Genomic DNA, 22,585 nt, shown 5'->3' on the forward strand with positions numbered 1-22,585 from the left:
TTAAGTTGAATCCTTTTAGTGAGCCTCTAAGCTTCTGCCCAGTAGGTGAGTACCGGTAAGATGCAGCTGTCATACACTTTCTTCTTCAGGGACACGGTAGGCTGCCATTTATTATCTTAGAATGCCTGCCGAATGCACTCCACCCCATTCTTATCCGTCTAATTATCTCTGCTTCACGGTTGGGATCCGGGGTCACTACTAGGCCTAAGTAGATATATTGGCTCACCACTTCCACTGCCTCGCTATCTATCTCAAACCGCTGTGCTCTCCCGAGGTTACATGACACGAGGTTACAAGAAACGTGGCATGAAGGACTTGAAAAATTACAGGCCGATCAGCTGACTGTCAGTCGTATACAAAGTACTTACCAAGGTAATCGCTAACAGAATTTCTGCCACCTTAGATTTCAATTAGCCTAAGGAACAAGCAGGGTTTCGTACAGGCTATTCAACAATGGACCACATTCACACGATCAATCAGGTGATAGAGAAATGCGCGGGGTATACTCAACCCCAACCCTTAAAGCCTTCATAGGTTATGAGGAAGCATTTGACTCTGTCGAAACCTCAGCAGTCATTGAGGCATTGCGGAATCAGGGAGTAGACGAGCATTACGTAAGAATACTAGAGGATATCCACAATAGGTCCAACGCTACCATCGTCCTCCATAAGGAGACCAGTAAAATACCTACAAGGAAAGGCGTCAGACAAGGAGGCACAATCTCTTCAATGTTTTTCACAGCATGTTTACAAGAAGTATTCAGAACATTGGATTGGGAACATGTGGGCGTAAGGGTTAATGGAAAATACCTCAGTAACCGCAGATTTGCTGATGACGTTGCCTTGCTAAGTAACTCGGTGGATCGACGAATTGTAAAGCGTGATTACCGCATTGGACAAGCAGAGTAGAACCGTTGGCCTGAAAATTAATATGCAGAAAACTAAAGTAGTGCTTAGTAATACTCTTATATACCCACAGCCGAATATAAACATCTAAGTCCGGTGTAAATGTTCATACTTGTCAACATTGTTGAGCGAGAACAAGGCATTACGCAAATATAAGGTGGAAAATCAATACAGGAGTGATATTTGCAGTGTTCCTTTATTACAAAATTTACGGATTATTGCTTTTCCAAATAAAATACTACATCAACTACAGAAAACGGTCACCTGCTTTTCCCCGCGCTATCTGGCGGAATCCTAAAAATCAAACAGCAACAGCAACGAAAGGTCCCACTATTTTAGATGCACGTTTCGCTTTGAACGCTCGTGTAGTAGGGCAACTTGGTTCTATAAACCTTGTAGTAGGGTGCCTCAATTCACGCGTGTCTCCGCCGTACGGCAGCGCTGGCAACGAGACACCCGACTTGGAGCAGTGGAACGCGGTAAATTTAAATTGACTTGAGCAAACCTCTAGCGTGTTATCTTGGGAGGAACGAGACGCGAGAGGAACAGCATCAGAAATGAGCGGGAAAGAGAAGGGAGACATTTACTTAGCAGAGGGTCAGTCGACTAAAGTCTTTTGTCGATATCTGGAACGAGAGGAACACATACGCGGCCATTTTTTTACTAGCAAATAGTACGCATTTTACGAAAGCTGTTTAAATAAATCACTTGTCACGTGCGCACTCCGCACAGACCTAGCGGAAACATAAGCTTATCATTATTCTATCAAGTCATAGAACCCGCTGTTAAATTTACCACTACTTTAAGAGAGTGCACCGGTCTTGAAAACTGCTATGAAATCGAAAGCTTTTTTTAGGGGGAGCGATGACGTTCCATCCCAAAAATAACGCATGTCCTCATAGGCCGGTGGGTCTGCCGAAAAGCTCTGGTAAGATCTCTGGACCCACGGTAGGTGCGTGAAACCGGGCTTTCATAGTGTCGAAACTAAAAATTGGGAAGAAGGAACGCTTCCTGATAATCATGAAGAAGGGGTACAATAGTAACCTTGATCTCATAAACCACGTATCGGTATGCATTTAGATCGTTCGTAGATGCGTTTACTTGGTGCGCAAAAAACCGTCGCGTGAGTCCGTTCTTCGTTTGCGGTTTGAGTCCTTGAAGGTTTGACGCTCGATTGGACGCACTTTCCTCGGATTGGACGAAGCTCGATCACGCGCATCTCTCAGCTTTCTTCACGAATAGATGGTACAGATTATTTTCCCCAAATTACAGACAAGGTACATCAATACAGAAGCATTAGTTGACTCGGTAGGCTCAAAATACGGCGTCCTGCATGCGCAAGCAAAGATGGCCTCCAAGATGGCCTCCAAGATGGCCGAGTGCATAAGGAGAATGAAATTTGCCAGCGTATCAGCTTGCTTGGATGCAAATGTCATCGGAAGACATGTGCCGCCCCTGCCACATAACTCCCTTTTCTCTCTCTCTCCCTCCAGCTCCGGCGCTCCCCTTCCCCTCTCACTTGTGCCATAATGAATACATTGAGTAAAATGGCGTGGGTGCCAGCCGGTACCACCGAAGTATTGGCGGTGAGCGCGAACACAGGCGGCGCTGCGAAGCGCGCCTCCGTGACGTCAGCTTAGGGATTCTCGCATTTGTCGTCTGCTTCACTTAGGATCGCTCTCCCTGCTGTTTCTTTGCGCTCGGTCAATGTCTGATGCTTGTCCGCACCAGAACTGGCGTGTGGGTAACTTTTTATCATAATAATAGGCTTAAAATCGCATACACTAGCTCATGGTGTCAATTAAAGTATAGTTTTGGATACCGCTACGGGAGAGACATTGCCGGCGCCACCCCATTTCTTGCGAAGCCGGTCCTGTGCGGAGCGCGAAGAGTCGGAGCTAGGCGTCAGCTTCTCATGTAAGCATTCGAACAAAAGGAACAGTCAGCTGCTAATAACCGACAACAGCGAAAATGGAAGGCCAAAACAAATTCTAGGCCTTCAGGGCTGTCGGCTTTGGCAGAAGGCATCACGATTCCCGGTAATCATATGTAAGGTAAAACAGTTTTTGCAACCTTTCCGAACGCTCGAACACGTTTTGTCTAATCACTTTACGTTGTCAAGGCATGAAAGTTTGCCGACATGCACTATAGACTGCAAAAACTGTAGGTTGAGTTCCAACAGTTCCAAATATACGCGCGTGCTGATTCTATACCAGGCATCTAACCAGTATGGAGGTTTAGTGAGCAAAACGAGTCACGTCTTCATTAAATTTATAGTAACACATATATGTTTGTTAAGACCTGGAGGGATATTTCGGAACATTTTGCACAGCCATATCTTCGCGATATTCGGATATGCGTTATAGGAAAACTGCACTCAAGAGGAGGAGGAGGAGTAAGGGGAGGAGGGGAAAACTTTGTTTAACAATTAAATCGATCTGGTTAGTGGGCCGGGTCCTCAGTCCAGGACAAAAGAGTAAAAGTAATTTTCTTCAAATCATAGAACGCCATCCCGAGTAGAATAGGATTTGTTCTTCGCGCCTGGAAGGGTTGCAATGCAATAAAGAGCTACTTGGAATTCTTCGGTTTCGAGACTTGTAATATATGCAGGTATACTATTTATTACGTTAGTTAGCGAGTATATGATGCCTTCAACACCGTAATAATGTCATCATTGTTCGAGTTGAGAGTCAGTCCGTTATGACATAATTACGATAGAAATTCAAAGCACAAAAGCCGCCATCGAGTACTGTGGACCACGTTGTTTAGGGCGCGATCGCGGAGGCGTAGCACAAACCTTCTCATTGTATTTGCATGTGAATAAACAAAGCACGCTGCGGATATGCACCTTCTTGCACGCAGCCGTAATGAAAGCCAATTTGTGAAGATAATGGAATGTATGCCATACAAAATGAAGGAAATATCCACACGACCTTTGTGAGGCTCCCAAACATCCCGAAACCTCCTAATAAGAAGTTGGTGACGGCGCAGAAAAATTAATGCGTTGGGTAGAAAAAAAAAGCAAGAAACATTAATCCGATACAAGACAACAACGAAAGAAACAGAAGAATGCCGCTTTATTTCCTGCTGTGCGGTTAGCGTGTAGAGGCCGCTGCTTGGTATGTAGTATTAGACTGTGGAGTCTTCATAGGAGCATCTCAAAAATACTGCAGGGAAGCCTACGCATTTTGAATACTTATCGAGAAGCTCTGATCGCTGATCCTCGCGAATAAGCAGGAAATGACGCGTTACACACGATCTTCTGACCGATACTCTGAAGAAAGTTGTTCTCTATCTCTTCGTGTGTTGCAAACTTGTGTGGGATACAGCTTCAAATTATTCAGATGCGTCAGAAGCTGGCAAAATAACTGAGTCGCTAGAAATACGCTTTTTAACGCACTACAGCAACGAAGCGGGCGCTTTCTAGCCCAGGCACTGTTGCCCGTCACAAGCGGAGTGTAGCAGACGACAGCGGCGCGAATCCCTAAGCCGACGTCAGAGCCAGGGGGCGCCACTCAAAGATCTCACCGCCAATAACCGGTAAGAGGGGAAAGAAAAGATGGTGAAGCAGAAAGCAGAGAAAAATAGAAATGTAAAGAAAAGATAGGAGACAAGGAGGAGAAAGGTAGAAAAGGGGTGAAGAGGAAGGTATGTTGGTAGAGAGAACTACCATCTGCGAAACCAAGCCCAGGGAGCGGGCCGGCAAAATGCGGCATTTATTAAGTTCCAATGGTGTTTGTTCGAATTGCTTGACGGCCCCTGGGGGGTGAAAAACCATGCCTCGACCACGGCCGCTGGATGAGAGCGCACGCAAGGTGCGGCCTGCCGCGTCGCCCGGATTTCAACGGGCAAGGGCGTGAGTGGCGGTGTTTACGTTTGCCGCCGCTTGACTCCCTCGTGGCGCTAGCGTTCGGGGACTGGTTTCGGGACGGAGCGGGACGCGTAATGCTGCCGCTGCGAACGGAATTTAACTTCCATCTTGACCAAATGAAGCTCGGCAGCCGCTAATCACGTTTGTCTTTTAACAGGCGTAACATTAGTGCTTGCAAATGCCTTAAGTGGAGCGTTGAACACCGATGATAAGCACACACTTCGAAATAAGCGGCCCGAAAGCCGGCGTCCGGCGGGCCGCGCTCGCCGCAGCCAGTCCCGGAACGGTGGCGCCGCTGTGGCAGTATTTGGCTCTAGGCGCACTCACGCCGCTTTGGAGGCACGCGGCAGGCCGCACGTCAGTGCACCTTTCATCCAGCGGCCGTGCCTCGACTCATCCTGGCTGGGCGAAAAAACACCCCCCAGGAAGAAAGGAATGGTCGTCGCCTCTCCTGACCAATTCCTAATGATTCAGGAAGATGATTTCTTTGTCCCGGTTTCAGAATGGGGGTGTCCTTAGGCTCTGGTTGGCTCCTGCAGTCTTGCACGGAAGGCTGCATGTTCCTGAGAGCGGCGGCGACCAACTTGGGCTTTGTTGTGGCCCTCTCTGGCTCCCGAGGGCTCCAGCCCACCTTCCCAGTTGTAGTCTGGTCGTTCCTCCAACCTTGTCGTCCCCCGGAATGAGCCAAAGGACCGTAAAAGCCCCCCCCCCCTCCCCCCCCCCCCTTCCCCCCCCTTCCCTAGGTGAAGCCTAGGGAACTAGCCCTAGTGCGGCGACTTTTCAAACTGCTGCAACTTTTGGAACTACCGTTCTATCGCGGGGAAAGAATTTTTTTTTTGTCCCTTTCCTCCCTCTCTTTTTCCCTCCCCCTTCCTTCCCTCCCCTTCTCTCGGGGCTTTTGAATACAGTGGAGGTTTCTACAATTTAGTTCAATTTTCCCGCCTTCTCGCAGTGCTCACGCGCCATCTCTTGGGACATGGAGGTTTTGTCTCGCCTCTCTTCGACGCCGCTTTAAACGCCTTTTTATTTACTACCATAAAATCCACTTCAACGACTATTTTGTTTAACAGGATCACGCTGGTACTTTTGGTTGTGTACTCATTATTTGCCTCAAATTCGCGTGTGGTTTCCTCAGCGCTGAATATTGCAAACACCTACGAGCCATGGCAGCAGTTCATTTTCAGCGAAACACCCGACACGGCGGCTCAGTGGCTAAGGCGTTGCGATGCTGAGCACGAGGTCGCGGATTCGATTCCCGGTCGCGGCGGCCGCTTTTCTGATGGAGGCGAAAAGCAAAAATACCCGTGTGTACGAGCTTTCGGCGCACGTTAGAGATCCCCAGGTGGTGGAAATTATTTGGGAGCCCTACACTACGGCGCGCCTCATCGTCTGCGTTGCCTCGGCGCGTTAAACCCTACGATCATTTCCAGCGAAACGGACAGGATAGCGGCCAATTTTATTAGCCGGGCGTCAAGTAGTAGACCACAGTGACAGACAGACAAAATCTTTCGGGTTTAGGGAGCCGAATGAGGCCTATCGTCTCCAAAAAATAAAGTAATAGAGTTAAATTTTGGGTCTGTTTGGGAGTGTTGTAAGCGGGGCTAGTTGGTACTGTTCCATGGCGAGAAACAGCGCAAACTGGACAAAAACGCGAAAAAAAAAAAAAGGAGAGAGAGCTGCTGACACCTAGCTGCCGGTGTCAGCAGCTAGGGTGTTTCTTTCTCCCTCTTTTCTTTTCGCGCATGCTCCGTGAGGATGTGACATATTTTAATTGCGTGTTTTTTTTTTTTCGAATAAAATTTGTTGAAAAAACAGCGCGTGTTTGTGCCTCTTTCTTTTCGTGTTTTCGTCCAGTTTGCGTTGTTTACCGTCATGGATCTGTTTGGGAATGGAACCAGAGGGCCTCTGGAATGCGAGACAAGCCCGCATCCTCTACGCCACCATGGTGGATGTAGTGAGTGAACGGTGATCTACGGGTAATTCCACCATGCACTTACAAAAATATCAATTAGGCCAGGCTGACGTCACGGCCGACGTTACGTTTTGGGGTCTAACAATAGAGAGTTTTATCAGTCCGTCCGTTCCGCCGTGTACGTTGTTACCGGGTTTACCGGGACCCGTCTGGGCACGGCATTCATCGCGATGGGGGATTAGTTCCTCGGGCCTGCCTTCGTCATGTCCGCGCCTCCTCGCCCTTCCTCCCCACCCTTCCGCGCACGCAGGCACAGACGGGTCCCGGTCAACCCCGTAACAACGTACACGACGAAACGGACGGACTGTTAGCAGTTTTTAGCAATTTTAGCAGCAGTTTTAGCGGACATGCCTTCGTCATGTCCGCGCCACCTCGCCCTTCCGTGCGCGCAGGCGCAGACATGGCCCGCGGAACTAATCCCCCTACCACGACGAATGCCCGAGTGCCCAGACGAGTCCCGGTCAACATGGTAACTACGTACACGACGGAACAGACTGACTGCTAAAACTCTCTAATGTCAACAGGTACCCGCAGCTCGACTTAAGGGCCAGAGTTCTTCAACAGTAGTGAAACTACGTCTCAGAAACGGGGTGGCGCGAGCACCCATGCTTTGGTGCTCGCTAGGGGCAAGTGCATACTGCTGCGGCACTTAGGGGACAAAAACGGAACTTTGCTAAGCATACGCTTCATAACGCATTTGAACTTTTCTGCAAACTCATGTGGGCGCAGACAAATGATTGCGAATGGAGGGGGGCACAAAGTTCGTCTCGAAGGAAGTACTTAGGAAGTAACGATTTTCCGCTTACAGATTCGATCCGAGAAATGCGCAAGGACAGCGCCCATCATGTAAATAAGTACGTGGATATGCAGCAGATACTTAAGATGTTCAAGGCCCAGCGAAACTTCTACATCACGGGTTTTTCGCTCCTCCTTTTCCTGTAAGTATAAGCAGCTCTTCACTGTCTGTGTAACGGACGCCAACATTTCAAGTCCTTGATAATTTAGTTATTATGCGCGAAAAGGCCGTTTTTGAAGGGTTCCTAAAAACCTTCCGCAGCGAATAATTTATATTCATCTTCGTAGTTCGGTACATGACTGAGGAAAGGGAACGACAGGAAGATCGCTGGACTTCAACTAAAATTTTATTGGAGCAACCTAAAATATACAGCCGTGAAGCTTGCCTACGAAAAAACAAAAACGCGAGATTTTACGAAAGCATTTACGCAGGCGCACAGCCTTACCAAGCAAACTCATATTTCGTAATTTTATACTTACACGAATAGTTCATATTTCACAGCCTAATAAACAAAATAATGTTGAAATCCCGTTCTCATGGTACGATTCACTAAACGAAATGGCCGCGTATGAGCTTACTTCTTTGCAAATGTCGTTGAAACACGATAGCCCCCTGCCACCCTGCCACGTAGATGCCTCTCTTGTCTTTCCCACCCACCTACGACGCTTTCCCCCTCCCGTCTCTCTCTCCCCTGATAAACACGGTGTAGGTCTGCTCAAGTGAATTCAATTTTTCCGCGTTCCATTGCTTCTTCTTGGAATGCCGCCACGAGGTCTAGGCTGGAGCGTGAGCACTTCTTGCATTTTTGGGCCAAAACAGTGCCGGTAATTCTGTGACGTTTACAACATCACTGCGAAATGACCGTCCCCAAGGAGGAGGGATAACTCTCATTAAGGCGAGTCTTTGGTGCTGATGTCTGGGCACCCGCATGGTTGGGGATCAGTCCGGGACACCGTGGCCTGCGCGGGACGTTCCCGTTTGAACCCACTCCCATTCCAACCTTCCCGCTTGATCCCTCCCGCTTCAACCCGGCGCAAAACGGCCTCCCCGTTTCGCCCTTAACCATTTCGCCTGTTCCCATGTGAACCCGTTCCCATTTTAACCTTCTCGTTTGTTCCCTGCCGCTTCAACCCGGCATGAAACGGCCTTCCCGTTTCGTCTTTTCCTATTTAGCCCTTTCCCGGAATAACGAACCCAGTTTCGACTCGGGTGACTCGGACAAAGGCGTGCGATTTTTGAAATTAAAGTTGCGTCCGACTGTATTTTAACCTCTTGTTTTACGTCCGACGCAACCGAAAGTCAAAAATTACTTGCGTCCGCCGTAAACGGAAAATTCCCTCGCACTTCCCCGAGGGGGAGAGTGTGTAAGTGCGAATGCACGGTTGTTGATTGCGCGATTACGGTGGATATCGTGATCTTGGAGTGGAGAGGAGGCGCCCAACACCCGCAGTCACTGAGCGGAGAGAGGAGGAGGAGAGTAGCGCGCGCCCATCTCCCCCCGTTGCTAGGGAAGACGAGGAGGAAGACGAGGAGCGCGCGCACCCGCAGCTGTTGATATGCGGACGACGGCGGCGGACGATTCAGGCTCGCTTAAGAAGTGCATTCGCACTTAAAATTAAATTGAAGTTGCGTCAAACGTATTCCACCGTAAAAAAGCGTTAGAGCTGGCGGAACCAAAGTATGGAGACGCCCTGTTAACCTGCAACCTTATTGCAATGGTCCGCGGCACCAATACACAACACGTAGGTTGCTGCGTTACGGCCAAGGAGGTTAAATTTTTAACCTCCTTGGTTACGGCCGACCCGGTACAGCGTTGGTGAATTGCAGCTGAAACCGCATCCTTCCGTCTGGTTCCGCGTTGGTCGAACGGTCTGGAACGTGTTGCTCGCATGCGTACTCCGGCAGCGGTGTGGGTGCTAGTCCCGACAATTGCATTTCTCAGTTTCAAAGTATTGAATTGTTTTATATACGAATGCACATGCGCTTCTTTCTATATGCAACGCACACAAAAAAGGAAAAGACGAGAATTAACAAAATAGGACCTTTCCGCGGTCGCAGTGCCAGTGTAGCGTCCGTAGCTCTTGCAGAGAACGAAGTTGGGTCTTTTAAAAAGTACAATGAATAATTTATTAGGGCTAGTGCAGGGCCACTGTTTCATTTCTACGCACGAAAAAAAAAAAAAGGTTTTTTGACAGTGAAATCCCTGACTGGTTAGTTCGCCGGGGTGGCCGCCAGGAGCAGCGGTGCGAGAAAAAGTCTTCCAGGAGCATAATTTAATTTGTTTCAGCGCGATTGTTTCTTTTCTGACGAGCGTCATGAATGAAGGAACAAACTTTTTTTTTGATTCCGTGAAGAATCCAGAAAAACGGGAAATGCGGAAGCATTTCCTTCTTCAAAAAGCTTCAACGGCACAGAACCGGCCTCAGACACTCACGAACTTTATCTGCCGGAAATATCGGTCGTATGCTCAATTCCAGACGACTTGCTACGTAGAAGTTCTTACAGCAATGCATGGCCCGTTGCTCGGATAAACATTTTTGAGAACACTTTCAAAAACAGTAACGCATATTTTCAGAAATTCTAATGAACTGAAACAATACGGGTTCATACCGGACGGGCGTTTTGGGAACGGGCGCACACGGGACGGGCCAAATGGGAGGGGTGTTCCGGGAATGGGTTCAAACGGGAACGGGTTGTTTCGGGCTATACACCCGCCTGCGCGGGCTACCCGGGCCCTTTCCACCAGACTACGCTTGGAAGAGAAGTCGGAGCTGGCTCGTTATGTGGGTTGGGGAGTAGGAGTATAAAACGGGATTTGTTGGCATTCTTATGCCAGATGGTCCAGATGGTATAGGGTACCCGGGGGGGGGGGGGGGCGATGTTTGCAAAAAGTGGGGTAGAGGGTGTGGTACAATACGGCATGGAGTAGGGCATTGTGGGGGTAAGAGTTTGTTTGCAGTCGTCGGAATATGGTAGCACTGGTTCTGAAGAGGTGTGGGTGTGTTGGCGCCCGTGCCGATAGTGGGCGAGTATGTGGGCGCATTTTCGCAGGGGCATGGGCTTGAGGATGTCATCAACTTGTAGGTTTACTCCCGCTTCGGAGATGGCCTCGCGTGTATGGGCGCAGGCAGCAGCATGTGCCGCGTAATTTTCTTTGAGGGATTCGTGCCCAGGTGTCCAGACAGTCTGTACTTCTGGAAGTTGCTTAAGTAGTTTTGGAATACGGATATTCGACCGATCAGGAAACTGCGGCATGCAGCTTAGGAGTCGGTGAGTACAACTGTATATTTCTCGCAAGTAGTGGCGGCTATGGTGATATAGCAACTTCTTCGGCTGTTTCTATGACTACTATAATTCTTTTTCGTTGGCGTCGATCACACTGTCCCCAAAGATATCTCAAAGATCCGGGTAAAATCTTTCGCCAAAGTAATTGGTAAGATGTGATGACAAGTATCGGCTACTACTATAGTGAATATTTGTAAGCATTCATTTTTGCGGTCAGCGGCAGCACACTAGCAGAAGAGCTGACGTTCACTACTTGCGTTTCAGGATAATCCGCAAACTGGTGACGCTAATCCGCACTCAGGCCGTACTCCTTGCAGGCAACGAGGCTGCCCTTAAGCAAGCTCAGTCTGCTACCGAAGCTGCTCAGTCTCTCCTGAAGGTGGGTTGCTTAACAGTCCCGCTTAAACCACGCCGTATCACCTTTATTTCTGATGAAGCCTTTGTGCCTTGCGGCTTCTTTTAATGTAAATGAAATAGCTTTAAACAGTCTGAAATAGCGGTGCAGGTGAAACGAACGTGCGTACTTCGTTAGACTAATATGTAGAGTCTTTGTCAAAATTTTCTAGGCCACGCCAAAATTTCTGGGCCATGAAGAATTCAAAGCAAAAGCTTATTTATTTCATGTCATGACCTAATTATTTCATGCCAGTAAGACAGAAAGATGTTTTTCTCCAGATTTCTGCATAAAACGTTTCCGCCTCGCTCGACAGGTGAGCGTGTAGCTCGAATTTTTGTGACCTGTGAACTTTTGGCATGGCTTAAAAAAATGATAGGAGACCGTACACTGCGTCTTACAACTCAGTCTTTGAACTTCATAATGTGAAATCACTGCCTCGGTATTTCTCTTTCTCATAAAAAACGGACTTCTAATGCATTCCGGCTTGCTTGCCCTGATTATCGTATACCTTTTCTGATGCCTTCAAACTGACATCCTGTATCATGGGCGTGAGCGCCAATGCTGTTCTTCGCACCACAGATGAGCGGTGAAAATGCCAAGCAGAATAACGAGGGCAACGCCAAGGTGGCTGCACTCGAGAAGGAATTCAAGGAGCTGAAGGCTCAGCTGGAAAAGGCCCACGAAGGTATCTCGACCGCGCAGACAGACCGGCTACGTCCGAGCTTTTTTCTCACGCTAGCCAAACGGAAATTCAGACACTCTGATGCACCCAAATGCAACAAATTAAACAAACTTTTTGTATACCCGCAGTCGTGCACCAACTGATCTCGGACCGCGACGTCCTGAAGGAGCACGCCCAGAATCTGCACAAGGAGTACCACCTGCTATTTGACGAGCACGAAAGGATTCGACAGGTGACCAGCGGCTTCAGACCACTCCCCAAAGCCGGACCGCACACTATATGACAATTACTTTTGTCACCGCGCCTGTTGAAATGCATTCTTAGCTTCGAAAGAAATTGGCTAAGAATGTCTCCCGGCGAGTTTTTTTCCTTCTCTTGTGCGACCAGGTTTGCTAACTCAAGCGCGCTCCAATGATTGACATTGAGATTTTCAAAGTGAGACAGAGAAAATTCGAGAGTGGGATAGAGAAAACTTTTATTTGGACAGGAAAAGTCTAAGCTAAGTGGGAGAAGGGGCTGTCGGAAATAGGCGATATTTGAGGACTTGGGCACCCCGTAGCCTGTTGGTGTCCTAGACCTAAGTTATGTCCTAGACCTAGTTGGTGTCGTAGACCTAGCACAACAGCATCACTCCGATAATGCAGGAAACCTTCAATAAAGTAGTGCGCAGTGAGAGAAGGTTGGGCACGGGAATCCAGTTGATTGGGATTTTGTTGCGGAGATGTACTGCAGAGATGTACCCGCTTGCACAAATGCGCGTTTCCGGAAGCCCCACAGGTTCAGTACACGCGTAAAATACGTCTTTGCACTAATTCGTGCATCGATTCCAGAGGCACGTGCGCAAGCATGTAGGCTTCGATGTGCCTATTCAGTCTGGCCAGAAGCTTGCTCAAAGTATCGCACGGAAGAGGGCAATGCACTGCATAAATTCCCTCCATAAGTGCGCTGCAATCAATGCAACAGCCTTCAACCCCTGGATGCTTGATGGCTTATCCGAACGGTCGTGAACCGAAGCCTTTCCGAACATAATAGCATGAATTGCGTAATTGGGAGCAAAAATAAGTATAGTTTGTGGCTAATATTGCTTCAGACAAGCTATTTGTGGGAATACAGTTGTCACATTTCTTTTCACATTACAGCATTACAAGTCCACACAGTTTCAAATTAGCCATTCTACTCCCCAGAGTTGGCATTGCTCTCGATCTTACATCTCATGTTGTTGCCCCTTTCGTCGATATTTTCCTTCTTCGTGTTGTAACTTTGGCATACATACAAGTGTGTGTTGCACATCCAGACTGATGCCGAGCAGGGAAGAGTTTAATTACCGAGATCATAGGTGTTTACACTGTGCCCGAATTGTTGAATCAACTGCGCATGACTTAACCATGGCGTAGAAATAAGTTACATAATTTTTGTTCACTTTTTTTTGCATGTACAGTCCCAAAGGATAGATATGTGCACTTATCATTTTACTAATTTTTAAAATAAATACTTTAGTTGCATTGCTTTATTCTCGCTTTTCCTTGCAGGCAGTGGCTGATACGAAGAAAGGAAAATGAAGAATATCAGGACAAGGCAAGCCAGTGTGACTGCTTTATTTGGACCAAGGCAGTTCCAATGATGTCGTTGTTTTCTTCGTGCTGTACAAAATGCCCGTGTGGATGCAGACTCTGATGAGAAGTTCGTATAATACGTACAATATTAAACACACACGGCCTGTGTCACATCATTCTTACAGATTGTGCTGTTAGCTATACATTGGAAGAGAACACACTGGCTGCATTTGTCTGACATACTGTCCCGGATGGACCAGACCTATGCAGCCAGTGTGTTCTCTTCCAGTGCATAGCTTACTGCGCAATGCAGAATTGAGCGTTCTGGTCTCTTCTTCAATCAAAGCTTAAAGGAGTACTGACACGAAATTTTGAAGATTGGTTAACTATGTAAAAATCTTCCTTTGCATATTGAGAAATCTCCCAGGAAGTTTCAACCGTAACCGCACAGTGTAACATATACTACATCTATTTTAATATTTTCCTCCAACAGAACGCGTAGCACGGATACCATTTCGGAATCGGCATCAGCATGACGCGTTGAGCGCCTCGCCCCAAACTGCAGACATCGGGGTTCCCGTGACGTAGCCATGGTGCTGGATGCTGTTGTCTCCCGCTGCTCCGCCTTGCGCATTGCGTCACAGCTTTGGGACTGACGTCATGCTGCCCGGGTGCATGCGGCTGAGGCATGGAGCAAATAAAAGCTTAAAAGGGGCCCTGGCGTCACGTGTACTGACGCCGAAAGAGCCATTTTGTAGCCTAAGCTACACTGGCCGAGGTTGAGCAGCTTCGCGTAGACCTTGATGGGCCGTGCTGCGCAAGCGCGAGGAGCTTTAGGTTGGATTAGATTGGATTTAGATTTGATTGTATTATACTGTATTGAATTGGATTGGATTAAATTGGATTGCACAGGAAATCCAATCCAATTGAAGTACGGTTGTGTAGAGAATTGGGTCTGCACATTCGCCGGTATTCGCATTCCAGAGGAATGACGTCATAGCCACGGCAGACGCACTGGCGCCGCCGCCGCGTGCCCAGCTGTGCGCCTCCGTTGCGCAGTAGCCAAGTCTGGCGGCGCGCCGGAGCCGCTTGATAGCCGTTTCGCGTGGCTCCTGGAAAGCTGTGCTGCCCATGCGCGAGGAGCAGTGACTGGACTGGACTTGACTGGATTGGATTGGATTGGATTGGAAACCGTTTTAGCAGCAGTAAGCATGATAATCAGCTGATCCTAGACAACCAGGAAACCTAAGAATAACCAGCTGAACCTTAGCTCACGCTACGTACATCGTGGCATAGCCGAGCTAAGCCACTGCTAATTTTTTTTTGGAGATCGCCACATTTTGTTGGTGTTTCGCGCGTACACGCTAGCTTCTCCGCCATCGCTCGCTCCACTGCCGTGTGCTTCGTCTCTTCCTGCCGACCATTGGCTATTAGCCGGGCGGCGCAGTGACGTAGGGCCTCGGTGACCCGGCCTTCGGCGCCGTTTGTAGGACACTCAAGTTTCAAGTTTCAAGTTTATTTAGCACCACTCACTTAGAGAGGAAGCATTGACGCGAGGGCGCAGGTAAAGCATTTTTCCAGACTTGACGAAGCCTGGTACATTGGTACAGCGAAGAACGGTGCGCGGTAACTTATTACATCTATGAAAAAAACACGTGACTTCTTCCACACTTCTCCCAATGCGCCGATGACCACCGGGGCCTCTCGTAAGTTTTTCTATCCTCCATGGTCCACGGCCTGTATGGACGCAAGGGCGCGCGCGCGTTCATGCCATGGCCGCACTCACGCGGGTTTCATAACGGGCCGTGGTGCGACGAGAACAGCGACGTAATGAGCGCCGTCCTGTCAGTGCGGCCGCCTCGTTCATTTCGTCGAAACCGAAGCTGACACGAGTAAAGGGGGCTCTAAATAATTATTACGCTGCAATCGACGATATAATGTGCCATATACTATGATTAGTGGCCTGGTAGGCACCCACAGCAGCGGAAAAAAAAAACGTAACACGAGAAGTTCGTGTCAGTACTCCTGCCTGACTAGGCAGGGCACAGTCGTCTCAATGCAAACTACATGCTTCTCTCCAGCTAGTATTGTGAGAAATTATATGCACGATCTAGCTCAAGTCGCTTGACACAGAACACTGGAATGTCGTGTGCACCATTGTGGGATTGGCACCTGGTGACAGAACATACACCCGTCTCTCATCGTACAAAATGAAGATTTGAGGTTTATACTCTTGTATGTTAATAAAATTTTGAACTTTGTTTTCAATGCTTCAACTAGGCATTTAACTAGCTAGGTTTAGTTTTACCTCGAACCTCTTGCTGTCTTGATCAGCCACAAGCAGCTCATCAGAATAGGACAGGGCTAGCAAACCTAACGGAAATTAAGAGCAGTTCGCGCCTTTGTTGATAAAATTTGTACACCACTGTATACTCACGTACAGGGTACCACATGGTGATTCCTACTATTGGGAATAACCAGGACTGCAACACTTCTGCAGATTTGTGTTGCCCTTACTTTTTCTGCACAGAAATGCCATCAGTTCTAATACCTGACCAACTGAACGTTAATTTCCATATTAACTTGTTTGAGTGCTGACTACGCGTGGTGGGCACTTTTTCTTTTATTCTCGCATAGTTGCTTCCCTGATTCGGGGTCTATTTGTCCCCATGTCGCCATATTACTTTAGCTTACTCTCTTGCCCTCAGCATAATTCTTACTCCTTGAAAGATGAATCGGTGTACAAAATGCTACTGAGTCGTTGGAACAGTTTAAGTCTGACGAATCGCATTATCCGCTTCCTGGTGGCACAATGCATGATCTCCTACGGATAGTGTTAAGTCAATGTGGGCGTAGAGGCTTCTACGATAGACGTGCCGTGCGTGCAAGTCGGTACATGAGCCCATAGAGTTTCATACATAACAACTATAAAAAGTTATAGAGGGAAATCTGGTGCTGCAATTGTCCGCCGCGATGGACGTGATGGGTAGTTCTGGATTCGAACTGGCGCTCAATGGCTTCACGGAAAGTGCTATGGATTATATTGTGCAGCCAGTTTCGTTTTCGTTTTGAACTTGCATGAACGCATTTGCCTATGTTGGAAGAAGCGTTAAAAAAATGCATTTCTCCTTGAACTGAATGCCGCACGCGCACTGACACCGCGCTGAATGGAAATGTTTTATAACCAGAGTTGCGAATCGGGTGAGTTACCAAATCATAGCCGGCACAGCGAGCACGAAAACACAAATTAAGGCGCTGTGTGCGGCGAAGGTGCCTGTGAATTAGGAGTTGCGGCGCTTTTCGTTCGGAAGTGCAATGAATGTTCGAAGCTGACGACGGTTACGAACTGCTTGGAACAGGCACACTTTTCGTGCGAACGCCTGTTCCTACGGCGTAGACAAGCAGTACCGGCGGCTGATAGGACCGCAGCTTGATGACTGTCACTAATTCAGGCTAGAATAGCTTCTCAGGTTTCTTTTTTATTAGCACAAAAACTTTTCTTTATATGGAAAACTGATTGATTGTAAGGTTTAACGTGCCGACGCAACGCAGGCGATGAGGCGCGCCGTAGTGGAGGGCTCCGGATTAGTTTTGACCACCTGGGGATCTTTATCGTGCGCCGAAATCTCGTACACACGGGCGTTTTTGCTTTTCGCCTCCATCAGAAAAGCGACCGCCGCGGCCGGGAATCGAACCCGCGACCGTGTCCTGCACCTCATCAAATAGCAGCTCCATTTTTTGCAATAACTGTAAGAAGGGCTACACAGGAACGTGCACTTACTGGGGCAATAAAACTTAACCTGAAAACTACCAGCGCCGAAACTTCTACAAATAGTTTGTAGCGGCCACTTCGTCATCAACAGCAAGCGCCCACCATCATCATCATTGCTCCGCTGCCTCCATCGTCAGCAGCGCGTGGCCTCGACACACGGCGAGCCACGCGCCACAGAACGTCTACTAACCGGTTTGTTGAACGACTATCTGTCTAGCTTGGATACATACGTGGTTGTAGCGACTGATGCGTCTCAACTTGAGGAGAGAGCGGGTGTGGGGATTTTCAGTCCACAACTCAACTGGTCGTTTTCGATTCACCTACCGGACTTCACCCCAATATTCTATGCTGAGTTTATGGCAATAGTCATAGCATTAAAAAATTACCTCCCCAGATATTAAATGTCGTAATTGTGTCTGATTCATTAGCTGTTTGCTCCTCTTTGATATCCCCAAAAAATTCTGCTCTTCTTCGCACATTTGGTTATTTAGTTCCTTCCCACTTAAGAGAAATCCGCTTGATATGGGTGCCTGGGCATAAGGGTTTATATCTGAATGAAGAAGCAGACTCTTTAGCGAGGTCAGCACTAGACGGCCCTCCGTTCGACGTCTGTCCATTTCCCTCTATACTGGCCGGAGCACGGATCCGACGGCATCAACATCTGGCGAGGAGGCAGGAGGATGCCATCACCTCCCTCGATGATTACGCCCATTTGGCATATGCGTGGGACTCCCGATGTTGCGAATCTCGCCAATGCGAGGTTACTTTAACTAGCTTACGTTGTAGAGTTCCGCAGCTCAACTTCTACATGCACCGCGCTGGACTCACCTCCTCTCGTCATTGTGCTCTTTGTGATGAACCCGAAACCCTAGAGCATTTTTTTCTTACATTGCCGCGGCTTCTCTTCAATGAGAAGAAAATACCTGGTCGAGCCAATTCACCACCTTGGACTTACCCTTTCAATGCCGGTCTTACTGTCGTTCGGTGCCATTTCGCTTGGGTCTCCCGACAGGAATTTGGTTACGGCCGTCCACACCTACGTCTCAGAGACTAGGCGCCTACCCTGTTAGCCGCTCTTCTTGTACACAGACGAAATAAGAGCCTATTGCAAAATCCCGCATAGTCTTCTCTTGCAAATTCCTGCATAGTGCACACTTTCATTCTACAAATTCCTGTATTTGTTGTGCAATTATTCTGATCAACAATTTTTTATTTTTTTTTCTCCAAAATTTAGTCTCCTAAATTGGGCACATTAGCCCCCATATATCTCCCGATCCTGGCCAATCCCCCAAGTGGGTACGCGCCACAATCAGAAAGGAACAACAACAACAACAACAACAACAATCATGGCCTCCGCGCTGCTCGGCCGCACTCCACGGGCTGCTCCCTGATTCTCGGCCCATGTTGTCGTCCCCATAAATAAATGTAGGCCCTGCCGCACCGCCTCATTGGCCGCCTACATAATTGGTGACCCGGACGTCCGCAGCATGGAGCCTCACTTAGCTTGCCCTCTGCCACCCTACCCGGCCTTCGAGCGCCTCTACCCCCGAGCCTGGTTCTTAAAAATGGAAGCGCACTTCTTCATCCGCCGCATCGACTCACAGACCGAGCTCTACCGCATCACCACCGCCCTGCTTCCGGCCGACCTACGCTGTGAGCCGCTAAAACACTGTGAGCGGCCCTACGATATAGTGAACTAGTCTATTCTAGTTCACTGTACCTACGACACGCTACAGGCTTACGTGATGGCGCGCCTCGGCTCGAGTCTTTCCCGCCACAAGGACGCTGCATCGCCCCCTTCCACGGTTACCTCGCGCGACGCACCGCACGATGGAATGGGAACCGTGCTGACCGGCTTGCAACCTCCCTCGCGCCCTGAAGACGACTCTCGAACCCAAGAGCGACGAGACGTTCTACCACCACCCGGCTTCACTGAACGTCGTTCTACGGGCCACAACAAGCCGGCTGCGCCCACCCACTCCACTCCAAGTGCCTCCGCCACGGCACTCAGTGTAGCGACCTTGCCATCCCGCCCACCGCTCTACCCCAAGAACCCCGAGGTGTGGCTTATACAGATGGAATGCTTTTTCGACCTGTACCACGTCACAGCCCAGGAGGACCGTTACTCCTTAATGTACGAGCTCCTACCATCCAGCTTGGGCTCCACCTTGCCGGAGCCTAAAGCCCAACCGTACGACGAGCTCAGGGCAGTCCTCCTCACGCGCTATGGTCGGTACCTAAAACCACCCGCGCCAGCCACTGAGCCTCCTACCTCGCCTATGGAGGATCACCTGCCCCACACCACCATGCTGGCATCGACGGTGCCGCTCTGTGACAACCCTACGACTACTACGGCCACGCTTTGCCCCGCGGATGCCAGCCCAACAGCACCGACAATGGACTGTACGTCACACCCTAGGAGTTCGTCACCCTGTGTATCGGCGCTGCTTCCCCGCAGCACTCAAGCCCCGGGGTGGGCCCTGATGCAACCTCGTTTACCACCTTTCCTGGCGGCTTCTGTCGACCCTAGTGCAATTTCGGCAACCACTACCCCTCCACTGCACTCTTTGCAAAGCACGCACGACACGCACACTGAGTTGCTCGTAACCAACCCCGAGGAAAGCGCATCCTCCGACGAACTCCCACAGCCCCGTACTGCCTTCCGTTACCAGAACACCGATGGGAAGGATGGTGTGACCGGCAACCCTATAGTCCACTCCATGAACCCCCGCCAGAAGAATCTAGGGGGCAGCTTTGCCTTGCCAAGCAATGTTACGTGGCCGCCGAGCTTTCGAGACACAACTCCCGCACGTCCACAGGGTGAGCCACAAGATCCACCTGACGAAAACGAACCCCCTCCAGTCTTGAAGCGGCACCCACCAGCTCGCATGAACGCCGTCGTGCTTAAGCGTCCCCGCCGACGTCGCAAGCGCCGACCACGAAGGCGGTCTTCTGCGCTGGCACAACAGCAAGAATTTTACGTCAACCGCCTGCTTCAGCGATGCAAACGACGAACACGCGTGCGCTGGATCCATCGTGGTTGTCACGCTCATCAAGACCTGCTTTCGACTTCCGCAACACGTAGACGCCGTAGTCATCATCCGCGTCACCTCCCGGTCCCGCGTAAAGCGTGCCTGTATATGCTTCGCCCCACTGTATCCTCCCCACCTCAACTTCGACGAATCAGGCGTGCTGCTACTACACGGGCACACGCACGTCGCGGGACGATACCTTTACTGCGCCCGCCCTTCCAGACCGGTCCCATCACCTGCGTGAATGTGGACACCCGCGACAGCCTGACATCGGACCAGCCGATTCGTGCTCAAGCTCGACCGGTACTCTACTCTCAGCCTAGGCCACCGGAGGTTATAATGTGCACCGGAAGCCCTCATGACGACGACTTGGACTGTCAGTGGACGCTATTTCGGGCCTGACCCGAACGACAGTATGATCTTAGATCCCTTTTCGTTTGGACTACTTAAGGAACTCTGACCGCGGACACACCCTGTACATAGCTTTCATTGCTAGTTAGTTGTTCCTGTTCTTTTCTTTTGTCGCGCTCCGCGCTAGGGGGGGGGGGGGGGGGGGAGCCCTGTAGCGGCCACTTCGTCATCAACAGCAAGCGCCCACCATCATCATCATCGGCCGATGCCTCCATCGTCAGCAGCGCGTGGCCTCGACACACGGCGAGCCACGCGCCACAGAGAACATCATGACTTCCGCGCTGCTCGGCCGCACTCCACGGGCGCTCCCTGGATTCTCGGCCCATGTTGTCGTCCCCACGCAACTCTAAATAAATGTGGGCTAGGCCTCACCACTTCATTCGGCCGCCTACAAGTTTATGAAGAAGTCCGCCTCCCACTGTAGTTGGTGACAAGTAGCAAACCTAGTCCGCAAACCTCTTCGACTCCGCTACACTGTAACTCCGCGTCTGCTTTTTATTTTATACGCGCCCTTTTATTTCGTGCAAAACCAGTTTTTGGTTACTAACTTTTTCGTTCGCCATGTAATTTGTTAACACCGAACCGGGCAATAACAGTTTTTTTTGTCAAGAAACACAATTTGCGCAGCCATAGGCCCGCTTCGATCCTACGCAAGCCGGTTCCAGAACTCAATAATAATGGTAGCGTCCTGGGCACGTTGGTACTCCATTGCTAAATAAATTAATTGCGCTACAAAGGGGGACATGGACGAAGTGAGGACAGACACACGCGGCGCAACAATTGCGCCGTGTGTGTCGGTCCTCACTTCGTCCGTGTCCCCCTTTGTAGCGCAATTGATTTATTTAGTACCCACCACTCCCATCGAAGCGTAAGCGTTGCGCAGTTGGCGCTGACACTAGCGCCAATTTCCCCTCTAGTTATTATTGTATGAAACTCTATGCATGAGCCCCCTCATTGCCTCATATCTCCTCATGTGCCAAGAACCATTCAGGCGAAGGGATATTTCTCGGGACTGGGTAAGAATGTCAACAGCGGTATTTATGTTGAGGATAATGGTGTTATTGATCATTCCTTTGATGGCACTCCGTGTGGATATGAGGAGTTCAAGAGAGTAGGGATAAATTTCCACTGCTTTGATGACTGCTACGTTATGAGCAAGGCAGCCCCAAAGACAGTTGGTGTGCCCTTACATGTGCCTTTCTGTCTAGAAAATTCGACAGTGGGAATTACGTAGTACGCCGAGCGAGTCGAAAGCCTCACTGCAAGTTTGCAAACTGCCGGTAGCAGCCCAAACCAACACCCATTCAACTTACAATCATTTATTATAGACAATCTTCTCTGCAAACATGTACAACACCCACAACCCGCGTGGCAGAGCGTGGCATACCCAAGTAGAGCCGCACAGCGTTCTGTCGTCGCGGCGTCCCACAGAGGCTTCGAAAGCCAAGCGGTTTGTATACAGTCATAAGCGTTCGAAATTCGTGAACCGCTGACGCTTCGCCCCTTGTTTAGCGCAACGAAAACTGTAGGTACATTTAAGGCAAAATATACGTAACTGACCGGCCGCGTTCGCGTTCATTTACTTAGGAACGCTCGTTGGGTTGGTTTTTACGATAGCAAGCGAAAAAAAAGTGGCAGTGCAACGCCGGCACGTGCAGGAGAAAAAGCAAGAACAAAAAGAACAGAACTCCCACTGGCGCTGTTTCAGACAGGAAGCGCGCGAGCACTGTGGAGGCGGGAAACTTGAATTGCATTGGGTGGCAGCAGTGAGTGGATAACGGAACGGCGCTACAGCCCATTATGACGAATCAATGCTCTGCATATCCGGCGGAACGGCTTATTTTTTTTTTATTATTATTAAAGAATCTTCGATCAGGAGTCACCGCCGCATAGTTCAACTTCCACTGGA

At 49.4% G+C, this 22,585-nt stretch overlaps 1 protein-coding gene across 1 annotated transcript in view; it reads left to right on the top strand.

Annotated features, from left to right (window-relative positions):
• Positions 1-13,610, top strand: part of LOC144153353 (uncharacterized) — a 44,271-nt gene extending 30,661 nt beyond the window's left edge. The window contains exons 11-15 of the mRNA XM_077685003.1: positions 7,557-7,686; positions 11,094-11,208; positions 11,806-11,911; positions 12,037-12,140; positions 13,438-13,610. Of these exons, the coding sequence (XP_077541129.1) occupies positions 7,557-7,686; positions 11,094-11,208; positions 11,806-11,911; positions 12,037-12,140; positions 13,438-13,467 (485 nt within the window). The 3' untranslated portion in view covers positions 13,468-13,610. The remainder of the gene's footprint in view (positions 1-7,556; positions 7,687-11,093; positions 11,209-11,805; positions 11,912-12,036; positions 12,141-13,437) is intronic.
• Positions 13,611-22,585: the final 8,975 nt, after the last annotated feature.

This window comes from Haemaphysalis longicornis, unplaced genomic scaffold (assembly GCF_048455015.1).
Source record: "Haemaphysalis longicornis isolate Haplotype H1 unplaced genomic scaffold, Haemaphysalis longicornis Haplotype H1 scaffold_9, whole genome shotgun sequence".
Classification (NCBI taxonomy): Eukaryota; Metazoa; Arthropoda; class Arachnida; order Ixodida; family Ixodidae; genus Haemaphysalis; species Haemaphysalis longicornis.